General features: G+C 39.3%; 1 protein-coding gene across 1 annotated transcript in view; it reads right to left on the bottom strand.

The window, feature by feature from the left end:
- Nucleotides 1–17057, bottom strand: part of RELN (reelin) — a 240218-nt gene that overhangs the window by 83579 nt on the left and 139582 nt on the right. Inside the window, exons 19-22 of the mRNA XM_005423559.1 lie at nucleotides 16886–17047; nucleotides 12356–12592; nucleotides 6384–6576; nucleotides 3708–3820 (exon numbers count right to left, since the gene is read on the bottom strand). Coding sequence (XP_005423616.1) covers nucleotides 3708–3820; nucleotides 6384–6576; nucleotides 12356–12592; nucleotides 16886–17047 — 705 coding nt within the window. The remainder of the gene's footprint in view (nucleotides 1–3707; nucleotides 3821–6383; nucleotides 6577–12355; nucleotides 12593–16885; nucleotides 17048–17057) is intronic.

Genomic DNA, 17057 nt, shown 5'->3' with positions numbered 1-17057 from the left:
GTGCAGAGCTCCATCTGCCCCCTCGGGTTCCAGATGTTGGCTGCACATCAAGCTGAGGATGCACTCAGCTCCACTTGTTACTTAGAAGTTGCCCCAGCCCAATGAAGTGATTATTTCTCATTTGAAGGGAGGGGAAGAAGGGAGGAGGCTCATTACCGCCTGGAGATGAACATGTTGCCCAAATGGAGGCATGTGCAGCAGCTGGGGGCTGGGGACAGTCCCCAGGGAGCCACATGCCAGCCAGGAGGAGTTATTTTTATCTGCAGACAGACAGCTCTCCCCTGGGGACAACTTTGCCACCATGGGAATCCCGCTGCCCCAAGGGCAAGGGGCAAGGGGCTGCCCTCCCCTTCCCCCCCAGCCTCTGCCAGGGGTCCTGGGGGAAGCAAAGCCACTGTCACAGGGCTGTGGGCAGGGACAGCTCTATGGATTCAGAGTCCTCCCTGGGCGAGGGATAATGCATGTTAGGCTGAAGTGACAATTGCAAAAGCAATGCTGCTGAAAAACCCGTCCTGCTCGCTGCTTTTGAAAGCTTTCCAAGGCTGCTCTGCATCTCAAGGTAACAACAGCTTAAGAGGATTATGCTGTTAAAAATGGTAATCAACCATTTAAAAAAGCTATGTTAATTAAGAAAAGAGAATAAGGAGATGAGCGTCAGCTGCATCCTCAGTGATAAAACATTGCTTTTCTGGACCGTCACTGTTTGGGCATCTATTGAAACGGGAGGTGCAGCACTGAGGAGCTATGAAAGCATTTCTTACAAGCAAAATGAACTTCCCTAGTTCCTCATAGTTTCTCCATTTTTTTAAATGCTCCTAGAAAGCAATTTGGCTCTCTAATGACATTATATCTAACTCAGGTTGATGTCAAATAAATGTCATTTTTGTTGTGTGATATTTTACATAAGCACAAGGAAATCATGTCCCAGAAGTACTGCCAGTGAAATGATGTTCTGTTATAAAATTTTTCTGATATGTGAATTAAAATAAAATCACTGCCTTCTCTCCTGATATTAAAAGCCTTAATGATTTAATGCAAATTTGTGGCTGGTAAAATTATATTTGCTACCTTCTGAGTTACCATAATTACATTTAGCCAATTATCCTGAAGGTCTCATTCAGTCATTAGGTGTTGATTTGTTTATGAAGTCAGCAACTGACAGATGCTTGTATCTCATTAAAGCCTGTTCATATGTAAATGCCTTGCATAAAACTGAAATTAATTTTCATCAGCGTTAGAAATGTTCAGTTCAAGTACAATACAATTTCAGCAAGCAGGTGCTTACATTTAATTTCTTCAATTCAAGTCTCATTCTTGCAGCAGGTTTCCTAAACCAAAATCTCACATAACATGGGGACCTTGTAAACTCATGCTTGCTGGATGCAGAACATCTACAGATCTGCAGAAATACCAGCACACCCAGAAAGTTTTACAAGAGAAATAGGTGCTGTTCTGAACAATTTTCCAGCTGCATGAGCACAGTGCCACAGCCTGACACTTCCCACATGCCCAAGGTGCAAACGCTCAGCTGGGAGCTGTGCATCCAGGGATAAAAGCTCCAGCAATCACAGCAGGGCTGTGCAGGGGTGTGAGGGCATGCTGAGGCCAGCAAGGGCCAGAACAAGGCTAATGAGACATTCCTGAGACCTCTTTTAGGTGGTTGGTTTCCCTGTGCAGTAAGCACAGGGCAGGCTGGGTGTGTGGCAGCCTTTGCCTTGTGTGGGTGAAATGGAAGCTCCAGAGATGTCTCCCCCTCACTCACCCCAGGTTTGGGAAGGCAGAACACCTGGCTCTGCCTCTGCACTGTTCTTCCATCGCCAAGGTTTTGCCTCTGTGGGGTGGGTGCAGGTGGGGAGGGGATAGGAGCAGGAGGGAGGGCGCCCCAAAGAGGAGCCCTGCACTACCAGCCACCGGGTACAATGCTCTCTGTGTGGCTGGGCTGGCAGTGGAGAGCTGCACATCAAATTGTCACCAATAATGCCCAGGTTTTGGAAAGGCAGAAACTTGCTCTCTGCTCACAAGCCTGCTCTAAAAACCTGTAAAAAATCCCCTCCCAAGCTCAACCCAAAGGAATTGTTGAGCCCTTAACCTACTCTTTGCCATTGGAAGGGAATGTTAGAGAGAGACACGTGTGGTGTGCTGGATTGCATTTGATGGGGAACAAGCAGCCACCCTTCCTCTTCACCCTGATAACACCATAGCACAGCACAACTCAGAAAATGGCTTCTATGAAGAGCAAAGAAATTTTCAGTGGTAATTTGTACCTTAATTACAAACAAAACTCTGCTAACAGACGGGAATCCCTTCAGATACAAGACAGAGTGTGAAATATTTATCATTTGTGCACAGCATAGAACAGGAACCTGCTATTACTTCATCATAATTTCTCCCCACAGTCTCCTAAATTAAAATAGAGTTATATGCTTCTGTCACCTCATATGCTGAGAAAAATTAGTAGATCCTAAAGAAAAAGAGGGCTACAGCATTGGTATCATCATCAAATACACAGTGTATAATAACTTGAATATACATTATATATTTTATAAATTAGGAATAACAGCCTACTTTGGACTATAACCCAAAAAACTGTAGATGCTTTTTAAACTCCTAAATGCCTACGTGAACCACAGATTTTGTGTATGGTGGCACAAAATTACATGTAAGATTTAGTACATTATGATCTAACTATAAAGCAGTTATTTGTAGACTTACTTGCACCATTTGGTATTATCTGATATGATATGTTCTAAGGATTCAATATTTGCCTTTGATGTTTTGCCTAGAAATAGGAAATCCTGAATATTGGCTGTACAGCAAAAAGGGCCAGTGTGTTGAAAGAAGGTATCATTGTGGTGTGATTGATGGAAACAGGCTGAGCTGAGGCCATGCAGAGTGCAAAAAAAATAATGATGACGGATGGGGAAATACAATGATGACTTAATCTGAGCAAGCTCTCATTGCAATTGCTATGATGGATTCAGGTCAAACATAATCAAAATGTAACTCTAATTGCAATGATTAAATTCTCAAATGAAGGATGCCCTGAAGATTATTGGGATTTATGACAACATTTTTATTTGTATGGTGTAATAAAGATTTAAAAATAAACAATGAAAGAGACAATTTAGCGATTAAAAAATTTTAGGGGAGGCAAATCAAGTTTGATTACAACAAGATGAATAGGCTTTCTGATAATTTTTGTTTCTCTTTTTTTTTTGCATGAGAGAATGTTATTTTTTAAGACATGCTATAAAAAGAAACAAGAGTTAAAAAATTCCCAGAAATGAATCATTAGTTATTGTTTATACAGGGCTTTGGTCTGAAGATGTAAACAATAAGGAATGTGCAAAATAAAAATTAACAATCCAAATAAAGCCTTCCTCCAATAGGGCATTTGTAGACAAGTGCCACTATTTTTGAAAAGTCTGGACTTTATTAGGAGAGTCAGAGTATGTATTAAAAACAATCCTGAACAATAGTTTCTGTTGACTTCACCAACTTTTATTCTCTAATTATGTAAGGAATGCATTTTGTGGGAAATACCTGAGGCTGGGTCAGCCCTGGCACTCTACCTATTGGCTTGAGTATGACCTGCAGATGACTTGAGATTTGTCACAGCAATTGATGTGACAAATTGTCTGCACAACACCCCCCCCCGCCCTTCCCCCCCACAAAAAAATGTTTAAAGATAGGAACTAAATTCTTACCAAGTCTTCTGTGGTAAAAGAACAGTGATTCTCCTCCACTGAGTGAATTCGCTGGAGTGGTAAATACTTGCTGATGTAAACTCCTGACAGCTTGGCATACTGGGAAGGCATTCCTTAAAATAAAACATTTCAAAACTAGATTTAATGTTGAGGAATAATTGGGAACAGAAACAAGGGTCAAACAGTCACAGAACCAGGAGCTTTTCTGGGTCCAGATGTTGGAGTGAAAGACCCAGAAGAGAGAAATCGTGGCATGAAGTGGAGAAATTTGTCAGAAAACTTGTAGTACAATTGAGGATGGAAGAAAGCCATATGAATCTATTTAAAGAGTTCAGCATTCATGACTGGCAATGTTTTGCTTTCCTCCATGAGGAATGTCTATCTCTCTGGTTTTACTATCTTCACTCCGGCATCCACCGTGGACTATGAAGCAAGGATACAAGGTCACTGTGAAAGTGACCTCCAGACTATCATAAATAATTTTAGAGACCTACTTGTGAAGCTTTCCCTGGGCATGCTGACTGGCCCCATGCCCTCCATCTGCAGTGGGGAGCAGCAGTAGGAGCAGACAGAGCCACACCAGAGGGCCCAACCACAGCCTACTGAAGCAGTGTCCTTGGGCCCTTCCCAAGCTCTGCAGCTTTGACACCTACAGCAAGTGCTGTAAATTCTTCCCTCCTGCCACTAGGACTATTTCTGCATTTAACTCAGATTCCTGTTGAGGTCTGTTTCCAAAAGTCTATTTTTTTAAAATTCAGAAAATATGATCATTTAAATGATTGCATCTTTTTAATATTAAATATAAATGAAGTCCATTATCCCAGCTCTGCCCTTCCAATGTTTTCACTTTTTGCAATATTCCATTAATGTATTTCCTTTTTGCCGGAACAGTACCCAAAAAATTGGCCTATGAGGTATTAATAAAGTGCTTGGAAGTTACCAACCTACATGATCCTCTTCTAGCTACCAGCTCAGAGTCCCTCCTTCCCCTTCTGCCACAGAACAGCATCTCCTGACCATCCCCACGTGCCCAAGAGTATTTCACTGGACACTGCTGTGCTCACCCCCATGAAGGGTATCAGGCAGGAGAACAGACACCTGCTCAAGCAAGTAGCCTACTCTGACTGTTGTAAAACTAATAATAAAGCAGTTACCCTCTACAGAAGTTATGGCAATTAAGAATATTTATATAGTTAAATTATACAGCAATAGTTATGTCTTAAATATGAAGAAGGGCAGAATATATTATTTTACAGAGAAATATTTTGCTCAAATATCTTAGAGTATTAAATGAAGATCTGAGACCTTATTTTGTTTGGTTTTTTTAGTAGATTTTTTAAAGGCTTAGTTTCCTTTCCAGCAATTTTCAAACATTTTTTCTTGATTCATCTCCCCTAAAAGATTATAGAAAATGGGATCTAATAAAGATCAGTGATCGCAAAGCAAACAAAATTTTCAAACATTTTAATTAATTAGTGTTTTGTTTATTTGCCAGGTTATGTCCTTGAAATATACTACAAATACTCTTTTATCACAGCAACATGGGTGGTGTGAGAAAAATGATTTGGCTGCATGTTCTCTCTGAACTAGCTCCACTGAGCAAGGAAAGGAGCACTAAAATCTGAAGCTAACTTATCTTCCATGGATGCCAAGCACAAACCCCAAACACTCACTGCTTGGAACTATTCTTGGACACCAAGATGATGATGCTTGCTAGGTATAAACGACATGAACAGGGTTTGAAATATATGATTTATAGCTTTTGTCTGGATTCTGTTTAAGATAAGAAATCATTATTTGGATTTTCAAAGTTTAAAAATTCATTTATTGCCATTTCTTTATTATGCCCACCAAAGTAAATGTGGCAAAACACAACATGGCAAGGGTAACCGGGCAAAGCTTGTATTGCTCATAGAAGTCTGGAACTTGACATACAAATTCTTTGGTGAGCCTGCAGAGCAGGCAGTGGAAAGGCAGTAGGACAAGTTCCCTGACACCCTCTGAACCTGCTCAGAGGCAGCCAAAGGACCTTGGTTAGTTCACCCTGAGTCCAGGGAAAGTCCAGCTTTTGATCTGAGAGGGAAAACAAGAGCATGACCTACGTGCTGCTCACATTTGTGCTGAGGCAGCACTGAGCCACCCGGGGAAGAGCAGCCAAGGCTGCTGTTTGCACTTGCAGCAGTGGGGAAACAGGGTCGGTCACTCCAGCCTGGACTGTGCCTGAACCGGGCTGGGAGATGAAAGGCTCTGCATTACAATCCCCTGAAGGAATGCGCTTCCATTTACCAAATGGCTGTGCACAAGGGCAGAAAGAATGTCTATCCATTTAAATTCCAGGAAACAGTAGATGCATTTTGCTTAGAAAAACAAAGCAATAGCACAGGAAAGATCTCAGCCATTACCCTGTAGCTCTAACTGTGGCCCAATTTTTTTCTCAGCCTTTGTCCATTTCTGTCACTATTTTGTTTCAGGCTTTCAGACACCTTTCTTCCAAATATTATGAGGAACAGTCTCAATACCTCTATTAGTAATTTTGACTGATTACAACAGAGAATTTCCTTATTGAAAGGTGAAAAAGGAAAACCTCTTTCTTTGTTCAATGCCAAAAGTATCTTTCAGATATCTTTGTATAAAGCAAAGTTTATGGAAGACAAACATCCTCGCTGCCAGCCTCACCTCTTGAACAAGATGCCATGTGAGGCCATGGTTGGTGGAGTACTCCAGTTTCACCTGGTTGTCCATGTGAGGGGTAAAGGCCTGACCACAGCCCATCACCAGGTTGAACTGTATCATATAGGAAGCTCCAATCTGCATGGACTGGGTCTCCACGTAGCGCATGCTAGAGGCCAGCTTTGAATCTCCTGTAAAACTGAGAGATGCAAGGAAAGAATCAGGATGGATCCCCAAAATCTTTCAAAAAAGAACATTATGGCTCTGGGTTAAATACAGTTCTGCTTCTTTATTCTGTAGACTGGCATGTGGGATGAGACCACGCACAGAAGAATCTTTCTGCTGGTACTTCTGCAAATTACCAGGAAGGTCTTGATGTATCCCAGAATGTGAAATACTGAATTATTCTGTTAGTTCTTACTCTATGCTTTTTGTATTAAGGATCAAGTTAGGATCTAGCAAAGGGCAACATAAGGAAAAAACAACATAAAGTCCATTCCCCTGGGTGTCCATTGCCTAAGGTCATGCCACAATCAGAACTGTAATTTCATTCTAATATTGGACAGTTAAGATATTCTGAATCTAGTTTAGAATACTCTTATTACATACACTGTTAACTTCATTGATTTTCCTATACGCAATTCATTCACTGACGTCTGCAATTCATTCACTTGACTGTTTTTCAGAATTATTCTTGTATTCTCAGCTTCTTTTCCATAGAGTGTACTGATATAGGAGTTATATTTTCCAGTGCATTGGAGAACAATAGTAATGTTACACAAATATTTTGCAAGGTACCCAGTTATCATATATATACTAATACAATTCATAGTCTGAAATTCCAAGATATTTCACTTCAAATGCAGGTTTTTCTTCTATGCACTATTCAAAAGAAAAAGGAAACAACCAATTCAAAATACAACAGAAGCATAAGAAGGAAGTAATAACAACTTAAACATTGAATCTTGCTCACTAGGCATCAAAACAGAGTATTTAATGGAAGTTCAGATAAATGAAAAATGCCTCCCTCTGCTTAGTTTGAGATGCTTATTTAGTGTCTTCAGAAATACTGTAGTCCTTTCAGCTTCAATATTTTCTAAGACTATTCTTAAATGTGAACAATTTAGAAAAGGGATTGGCTCTTTTTAAAGAAAATCACTGCAAATCATCATGGAAAAGAAAAAGCTACATTCAGTACAGGGGTGATGAAGAGAATAATCTAGTTCAAGGTTGCTCTTATGATTGAATAAGCTATAGTTTATTATCTTACATAAGAAGTCATAATCTTTAAATACAATACAGAACATATTAGCTTCTACTCCTGTAAAATTCAAGGTCATGGCAAAGTGAGTGTGAGGACAAGGAATACAAGTCAGTGTCACTTAGGACTCTTTTGAATTAATTCACTGACCTACATTGTTTTCTACAGAGTCCTTTCCAGAGAGAGCACTTATGCCATAAATGTCAGCATCCTACCTTAAAGCTTTAGAAGAAATTAATGAAAGGTGGCATTAGTTTTGTGATTATTAAATTTCTGTTACTTGGCATAAGTTAAGATCCTGTCTGCTTTCTACTCTCTGGCCTTACTTCTGTGACTTGATTTCCTAAAGATGATCGAGGTCATGACTTTATATGAATTTTTCACTTTGTCTTGTCACTCAGCAGCCCAGAGTGACTGTGGGCAGACACTCCCTTCACTGCCAGGGCACAAGGGCACTGTCATGAACAACTGGACTGGAAGACAGTAACTTATCTTGGAAAACTGAACTGTTTGCCCTTTGTATCTGAACTGTTTGCCCTTTGTATCTGAACTGTTTGCCCTTTCAGCTGGTGTTGTCAGTGATTTTCTTCTCAATAGGAAGGATTATCTTAAGTTAAGAAGAGGATGTAATGTGCACTCATCAGCAGTGCAGCTCCCTATGGTTTGTGGCTTTGTGGTTAGATCAGAATGCATCTCAGAAGAACTTGTCTGGTTAATGCCTGAATTTATTTTTCTTCTATATTTTATCTTTTATTTAATAAAATGACAAAAATCCTCAAATTTAAAAGCTAAAGCTGATTTGATCTGACACAGGCTGAAGACCTGTTGGGAAATCTGTGCCAATACAACCAGGCTCTGCAGGTATCAGTCAAACATGCACAGTGTAATCAGCAGAAAGTCATGTGTAGCGCTGCTTTGGAAGAGGATTTGGCACTGCACACAAAAACCTGGGCATAGCAGGACACCACAGTTACCTAAAGCTTATCTGAACAGAATAAAGGAGTTGAAACTCAACAATTTGATGAAACATCTTCCCAGAAGCTGTCTTCCCAAAGTAATAGAAGACAAGTAAAGGATTTCCAGTGAAATAAAAGGGCAAAGAATTAAATGTAACATTTTGCTCTTGTCTTCACAAAAATTCCCTTTATTCAATGCTACTAAATAAAATGAGAAAAAAAGAAGTCTTAAAGTCTAATATTTTCTTTCTGGTGGCATTCAGGTAATGATTAAAATATTTTTAATTTAGTATTAATTTTAATTTAATAGCTTAGCCACTGGATATTGTACACAATATATTAAGTAAGTATATTAAGTAAGTTAAAAAGTCAAACCAGCTCTTTAAAATGCATATTAAAGAAATGTGGAAAAGGAAGATAGTGTAGAGATGCAGACAATATGTGGTGCTCTATAAGAAGCTCTTTTGACAGAAGGAAATCACATTACAGGTACACAAAGTCCTTTATCATCCATGTTTTGCCTCCAGGTGAACACAAGTAGCATTAAAGTTGTGGGCTCCACCTTGTCCCTTCTTTGCTCTCCAGATCTCTCATGTATGTGGTTAGGGGTATGCTCTTTTGCTGGAATACCAAATGTTTTCTTTGTTCTGGGAGCCACACAGCTGGAATACCTTTCCAGAATTTGTAAAAGATGAAGTAATGTCCCTGGCGTCACAATAATTAACTAAAAAATCTTCAGAAATGAGAATGCAGAGGCCTCATTTTTGTATAAATTTGTTGCTGTGAGTGGGTTTCTGGCACGTGTATAATTAGACCTGCAGAGGCACAGGAACAATACCCATAGGTGCCCTCAGAACAATCACTCTCCCTCCAAGCACTGCCAGCTAATTGGTACTTCTGGGAATGGTATCACAGTCAATGTCAGCCAACCTGCATTGCTCCAAACTGCTCTGAGATCCCCAGAGTTACCATCTTTTCAAGGCTGGTACTTTTAGGAATACTGAAAAGCCACATGGATGCAGCTTGCTTTGTAAATCTGTGTTGAGTGAAAATATTGACACGGCGGCCCAACGTTCACACCAGACACAGCTTTGCTCCCATCAAAAGCAGGGATGCTTGGCCTTTCTGCATCACATCATACCTGCTTTGCTAAATAATTCCTAAATGTATTAACATCATTAATATAATTAAGTCAATTACCTGAAAGAAACTTTCTGCATGTTACAGAGTAACAATTACTGTACACAGCAGAACATTTAAGACACTGGTAAACTACCAAGCTGATGTAGGACCACTGTATGATACTGCTCCATAAACATAGCTCATGATAAGACAGGTTTACAGTCTTCTTCTAGGCTTCTCCAGGGGAGGTGGGACACTCTATTGTTTGCTACACTGAGTTAAATCATAATGCTGTAATCTGACTGAAGACTGTTTATTTATATAAAGCTATTTTATTTGTGTCCAGATGAATACATATATACATATATATTTAAATAAATATCTCTAAAGCGCTATATATATGTATATATATATCCTTATCAATATTTAAATGAATTGCAACAAGTCACTGCATATAGCCTACAATACTCCAGAGACATTTGGTTCAAAATTTTGCCTATGAGCACTTTGGAGAAGCAATGAATTAATGTACATCATCAAACACTTCACTTTAAAGTGTTCCAGAGTCCTTTCAGTACAACGAATACACTTGATGTAATAAAGGATCTGTTCTGAAACCAAATGATGATGATGACTATCAAATAAAATGACTGTTCAGACACAAACCATGAAAATACTCAAGAATCACCTTTGATCAAAACATGTTTATCAAGAACCAATTTTTTTTTTAATGAAGCCAGATATGGAAAAGAACAACCTGCCTCTCAGTAAAAATTTTAAAAATCTCCCTTCTCAGTTTTTTCCAATTTTAAGGATAAATGTTTCATGTTTACAGGTTCTAAGGCAGAAATGGAGGCCTAATAGATGATTAAAAGCAATTCTGTGAAAATGGGCCTGGGGATGCCACCCAGTAAAATGATTGATAGTGTATTTCCCATAGTTGCACTAATGAAAAAGCTGTTGTCAGACTGTTCTCAAGAGGATGGTGTCAGTGCTACTGCAAGATCTGCTTGTGAGTTAGAAACTCATGAGTTAGAAAATGAGAACCAAATGGACTCACAGCTGGGAAAACCCAACAATAATTAATTTAACTAGCAACCATTTGTACAGACTTTGTGTAAGTTTAAAAATTTCCCTTGAGAGGAGCAAGGTCAGTGAAGGATAGAGTTCATGTTTTCCAGTGATAATGAAAAATACTTAGACATAAATAGTGAGGAAGGTTTTGATTCTGTATTTGATGCATGGAAACTTCAATGTTTCTACTATGACTGAGCACTACAAACCCTAGTCCATCTCCATATGGGATGGAGAATTTAGCTTAGTGTTTATTATTTTGGTTCTGATTTAGAGTCATGGGAGGAAAAGAAAGGAACCTCTGCTATCTTATCTGCCCTCCTCCCCATGCTAAACTGGTCTTAAAAGTACAGAGGGAAAACAATGTCATTAAAAGGCTTTCATTCCAACTCTTTGATAAGGAAGATGCAAACAGTTTGAGCCCTAACATGTTGTTTCATTTTAATGAGCAGCGAGTACCTTCCTTGTCCTTATTAAAGTGGTTAATGGTGCTTCTACTGCCTCATTATCAGTGCTAGGACACATTTGGTGTTGTTCCTACTGCTAAGCCAACTCCTTTTAGTCTGACAGATGATCAGAAAGTCAAATCAGATTGCTCAGAGATACTTGTTAATAAAATTCCAACAGTGTTTCTCTGAGTGTCCATGGGGATGCTAAAATTATTTTATTTTCTTCAGGTTTTCTATAATTACTGTGATTGTACTTTCTCCAAAGAAATATATCCATGCCAATTAAAACTATACTGGGTTTATAGGTTGATGAGACTAGCATGAAACTGTTATTTGGTTTTAATCAAAACACACAGATTAAACTGAGCTTTCCTTGTATTAATTCCAAATGTTACATTCAAATGCTCCAGATTTTTTTTTTGTGAAGCATGCTAATGTTTTAGCTAAAAAAGCATATTTTTATGCAATTCTAATGATTTTTTTGTTTTGTTTTTCCCTTCTTTTGCCTTTCTTGCCTTTATTTCCTTTGAGGGGTGTGATATTTTCTTGCTTTTGTTTCTAAATACACAGCATATTTGAGACCTAATTGCAACATGTCATGATGCTGATCACAGTGCAGATGACTAAGTGCATGTAATACCAGAAAAAGCAACTACAAATGCATAATGACTATATTCTGCTGCCTTTTGCTTTCTGGATTACAATATAATGGCTATGTACACAGATCTGAACAACACTTACAAAATATTCAGAGTCTGAACTTAACTTATAATTTCATTACCTGCATATCCATATTAACCTGCCTGGATTTGAAGTGAAGATTATGAAACATTTCTGAATTTTTTCTATTAGTGTATTCTTTAAATATTTCATGGAAAAAGAATGCTACATTCAATGTTCCCATCAAAGATAAATCTGTGCAATGAGGTGAAAAACTTACTGCTAATTGCAATGAGATTAGTGACTGTATTTTTGCCCACAATTTGAGGATAAGACACATTATTACTCTGAATAGCTGCCAGAAAAATGCATTTGCAGCAGTCACTTGATCCTTAGCAGGATGAACAGACAAGGAAAACAAAAGCAGAACAGGAAAGAAGAATACATGTTTCTCACCAGAGAGTCCAGTCATGGCCACAGTAGGGCTGAACATTTCCCAAGTAGAAGCCCAGAGACTGTGTGACTTCAACCAGGTTGGTGAAGTCCAGGCTGATGCTGTTGAAAAGCACAGAGGTCATGATGATTTCATCGATGGCCCACACATCTTCGCCTTGAGAAGAGTGATATGGCTGCCACCACCTGAACTGAATGCCAACCTGCCTTGCATCTTCAGGCAGCTCCACTGAAATTATTCTGGAAAACAAAACAAAGTCATTATTGCCAGTTGATCCTGTTTGTAATAATTCCATGGGGATGTATTTTCGGTAACTTTTCCTTACTGACCCTAAAAATCATGAAGTAAATTTAACCCACAAACACCATAGCATCTGCTGGTATAGCTGCTACCAGTGACAGGGACAGGGGAATTCTAAGTTTTCTTGGTAATCAGTTCATTTACTGAAAATCAGGCATGTGCAAAAGCCACCAGAAAGAGTTTCTACCAAATTTGTAATTTTTGCTTCCATTGTGGACCTCTCTGTAAATTTAAAGGTGTAAATTAGCTTTGTAAATCATCATAGGAATGATGAGCTGACAAGTATTTAAGAATTCCAGTTCCAGAATTGTCAGACTCAGTGGGTTTATCCTGAAGATCTGCATCTTGTAAACATCTGCATTCCCCACATAGCATTGAAATAATTCTAATGGTGCTCTTGTCCTAGAAGAACCCCCCCTGTAAATTGCCACAATCAAGTGGAAAGGTTCATCATGTCAGACAGTGTGACTATGTGTAGTCCTTTTTGGCAGACACTCCTTTTTTGTAGCTGCATAGAGATGCAACTGGAGGTGAGTCCCAGGTGCTTCTGGTATGCAAGGTCACCTGATTTGTCATGGCAGCTGTGTCAACACACCTAGAATTGAAAAACTGCAAAGAAAATTAAGAGTATTATCTGATTTCCAGGAGCAATTTTCATACACTGCAGGATGGAGTATACATTAACTGCCACAGCAATGACACCTTCCTGAAAGCCCCACAAATCACTTAAGACCATGGTACCCCACGCAGCCACATCAGCTGTGAGACAGGCTGGCAACAGGGACATTTGTCTCCATTGGGGTACAATTACTTGCTGGCTAAAGGGTTTTCAGCCAGCTCATCATGTAGCTGTTATTTTTCTTTCTCTGTTAAAGGAAATATGGATAAAATGAAATATCAGGTAAATAGAAAGCATCTTTTTATACTTCAGCACCAAATTATTTTCATACTCAAGGCTTTCTGAGCTGCGTGTTATAATGTTTTGTTCTCTGCATATGAAAGAGTCTTGTGCCTGTGGCAATCTTAGTGCAAAAACCACATTCTTAAAAATGACTTGCTACAACATCCTTGTAGGGAGTAGATTTATAATACTGTTGTTTAGTGTCACATTTATTTTAAAGAAGAATACTTTAATCCATTAACCAGAAAATATCAAATAGCTTGGCTAAACAGGTGGGAAGGACTCAAAAAGTCCTGCCTGGCTTTTCTAGGAGCTGCTTTCTGCCATCCATAGGCTGGAGAGAGAAGTGCAGAGGGACAGCCCAAGGTGACATGGTCATGTCCCTGTGGCATGGGACCAGAACAGTACACACTTTATTATGGTTGATATATTTCCTTTACACTCAAATAAACATGTTTGAATGACTTCAGACCCTGGCTTCTTTTCTACCAAGGATTCCCTCATAGAAAGCAACTTTATCACCTTTTGGGTTAATTTTTTAAAGGCACAAATGACAAGAAATTGCTACTGATGCTAAAAGGAACCATATTTTTTTCTGCCATGATTCAGGGATGTGTACCTGAGGAAAGCTGGTACCCTGGTAAGGAGGAGCACTGTATCCAGTGGGCTCTGTGAAGCACCTGGCACTTGTGTGAGCTAATGCTCTGCCATAATCCAGGGCACATTTCTCTGCTGGTGGCTGCCTCTGATGCCTCTATCTTCCCTTTCACTCTCAACTTTCATAAGCTTGCCCACGTGGACACTAATTCTCACAGACAGTAATATACAGAAAATTCTAAATCATGACATGCACCACTGATACACATATCAGATGCTGAAATATTTAACACATGTTAAAATAAATTCCCCATCCCAGGGGATTAAGCTAACACAATTTGAAAATGTAGGTGTAAACCACCACGTATGGCACATACGTTAGTATGCAGAACCTGACTACACCTCCAGTTGTAACAACTTCTCCTGTCTGGCTTTGATTTGTTGGAGATAGATGGAGAGGGAGCGGGATTCCTCCTAATGACTTTTCTGCTGCAGAGAAGAAAAGTGCTCCTACTTACATTACCAGCCACCATTAAATTTGTTAAAAACCAGCTGGGAGACCTTTGCTCTGATCTCATTCTTTCAAGCTATGCGCATACCTAATATTGAAAAGCCACTGCTGTTCTGCCCAGAAGAAAAATGCAGCTGTCAAATGTTAGCAGATTAAATGCACCTTTTCAGCAGAACATTAAATGTGTAATTATTTTTTGTATGACTGAAGATTAATTAAATTCGTGGATACAGACTGATTGCCAAACTTTGCAGCAGTCCATCTATGTTACTGAAAATGCTGATATTTTCCGACAACATAATAGAAAAAGGTGAAGCTTTGTTCATAATTATTGCCAGCATTAGCTTCAGGTTTGTAGGTATGTCATTTTTCTATCTACCCAGAGTGGACTGAATTATCTATCTATCTATCTATCTATCTATCTATCTATCTATCTATCTATCTATCATCCATCCATCCATCCATCCATCCATCCATCCATCCATCCATCCATCCATCCATCCACCTCCCATGGCAAAATCTCTCTAACTCGTGTATAATGTACTTTGCTCTGTACCTTGTCAGAACAACAGAAATTGTGTTTCATACCTAACCTCAAAAAGAAAAATAAGTCTCTGGCATCTGTGTAATTTATTACATTTATATTTTAAACTTGATTAAAATCAGTCACCAGAATATGTATTTTCCTTTTTGTTATAAAAATTTCATGGTTCTATATATTAAAAACCTTTAGGGAAATATAATTCCTACAGATGTAGTTTTGAATCTAAGAATTAGAAGCACATATATTTTTTATATAAAAAATATATGTGACCATAACAAAGGTAGGCAAACTAAACTTTGAAGAAGATTTTTAAGTCTTCCAGTCTGTAGCATCTTTCCTTTGGAAACATTTAGAACTTCAGAAATTAAAGTCTACAATGGATTTCTACCAAATACAGTCCTCCTCTCACATTTTTAAATATTAGTTATAGCTCCCAGGAAATAATTTTAATGTTACAAGGGATTTTTTTCAATTAGAACATTCTTAATCACACTTATTGAAATTTTGTACTGTGTTATTAACAAGATGTGGAAACCTAATTGTTTTTGTTTTGTTTTTAAAAAAGCACTCATCTGAGTTCAATAAATATAAATAATGAAAGTTATGTGTAGCTAAAGTGACTTGCAGGCTATTTACAGTCCCACCCCTGGGGCTGAATAAGATGTTTTCCTTGAACTTGGTAGAAAAGAAGACACAGGGAATACCCAGGTCAAAGCTATCCATGGGCAGGAAATGGACCTGCTGGAATGAGTCCAGTGATGCCACTGCCAGTTCTGCCTCTTCTGGGCCCCTTTGCAGAGCATCTCCTTTAACTGTCTTTTATTGGCTCTGCTGCAGCATCTTGTGAAGGTGGCTGCTGCCAGGTTGAGAGGGCTTGCACAGATCAAGACCAGACTGTTCCAGGATTTTGGTGCTTCATGGAGACTCCTGATTTTGTATTGCTGTACTACATTTGGTGGATGGTGTCACAAAGGTATCAGTAAGGAACACGTTCTCTAAATACAAGAGATGCATTCCTCTCTAATCTGACACCAAACATAGGCCTTGTTAGATGAAATGAGCTCTTTGTTCAACTTCTTTTTTATTTGTGCAAGTCCCAGGCACAGTCAGCAGCAGGTTCTCCCAGGGCACCAAGCCCAGCCCAAGGCAGAGGCACAGCCATGCAATTGCCTTGAGAGTGTGAGCAGGTGAGTTTTCCTGCTGACCTCAGAGATCTTCCCAATCCTGCAGAGATCCTCACAATCAGATTCTGTCTCAGCTGTCCTGGGTTGCCTGCAAACTCCTAATCCCAGAGGATGGTGTAGTGAGGGTATCTATGGCTTCAAAGCTACAAATAATTTATGTTAATTTTTCTTTACAAGTGGCTGCTTCCTTGGGAAGAGTCATGCCCCTATTTCCCACAAGTACACTCCTATCCCTCATCCTGCACTGCCTCAGCTTGTTCTGTTGTATCACCTGAGACTTGAAAGCCATTAAACTGATGTGTTCATTTTTATGGAATGACAAAATGAGAAGTGCCTAGAACAGCTGCAAAATTTTCAAGGAAGGTGGTAACTTAAGATGTATGATAAAAACTCTTCATTCTCTCTTGCAGCACGTACTCAGTCTCCACATTGCAGTGATCACCACAGCCAGAATAACTGCCAGCAAATAACTCTTTGTGATATGTGTGCGCGTACCTTGGCTCATGGTAGTTGAGATAAGAGTAGTGCTCCAGCAGTTTCCAGGTGATGCCGTTGTCGTAGGAGTAGTGCAGCAGCACTCCTTCCCCGGGCTGGTCGGGCGCTTTGCAGGTGCTCAGCACTGACTTGCTGCCCAGGCGCAATGTGAACTGCAGGAACCTGCACCAGA

The sequence above is a fragment of the Geospiza fortis genome, unplaced genomic scaffold (assembly GCF_000277835.1).
Source record: "Geospiza fortis unplaced genomic scaffold, GeoFor_1.0 scaffold424, whole genome shotgun sequence".
In the NCBI taxonomy this organism is placed as follows: Eukaryota; Metazoa; Chordata; class Aves; order Passeriformes; family Thraupidae; genus Geospiza; species Geospiza fortis.
This window is presented reverse-complemented; position numbering and strand designations above follow the sequence as displayed.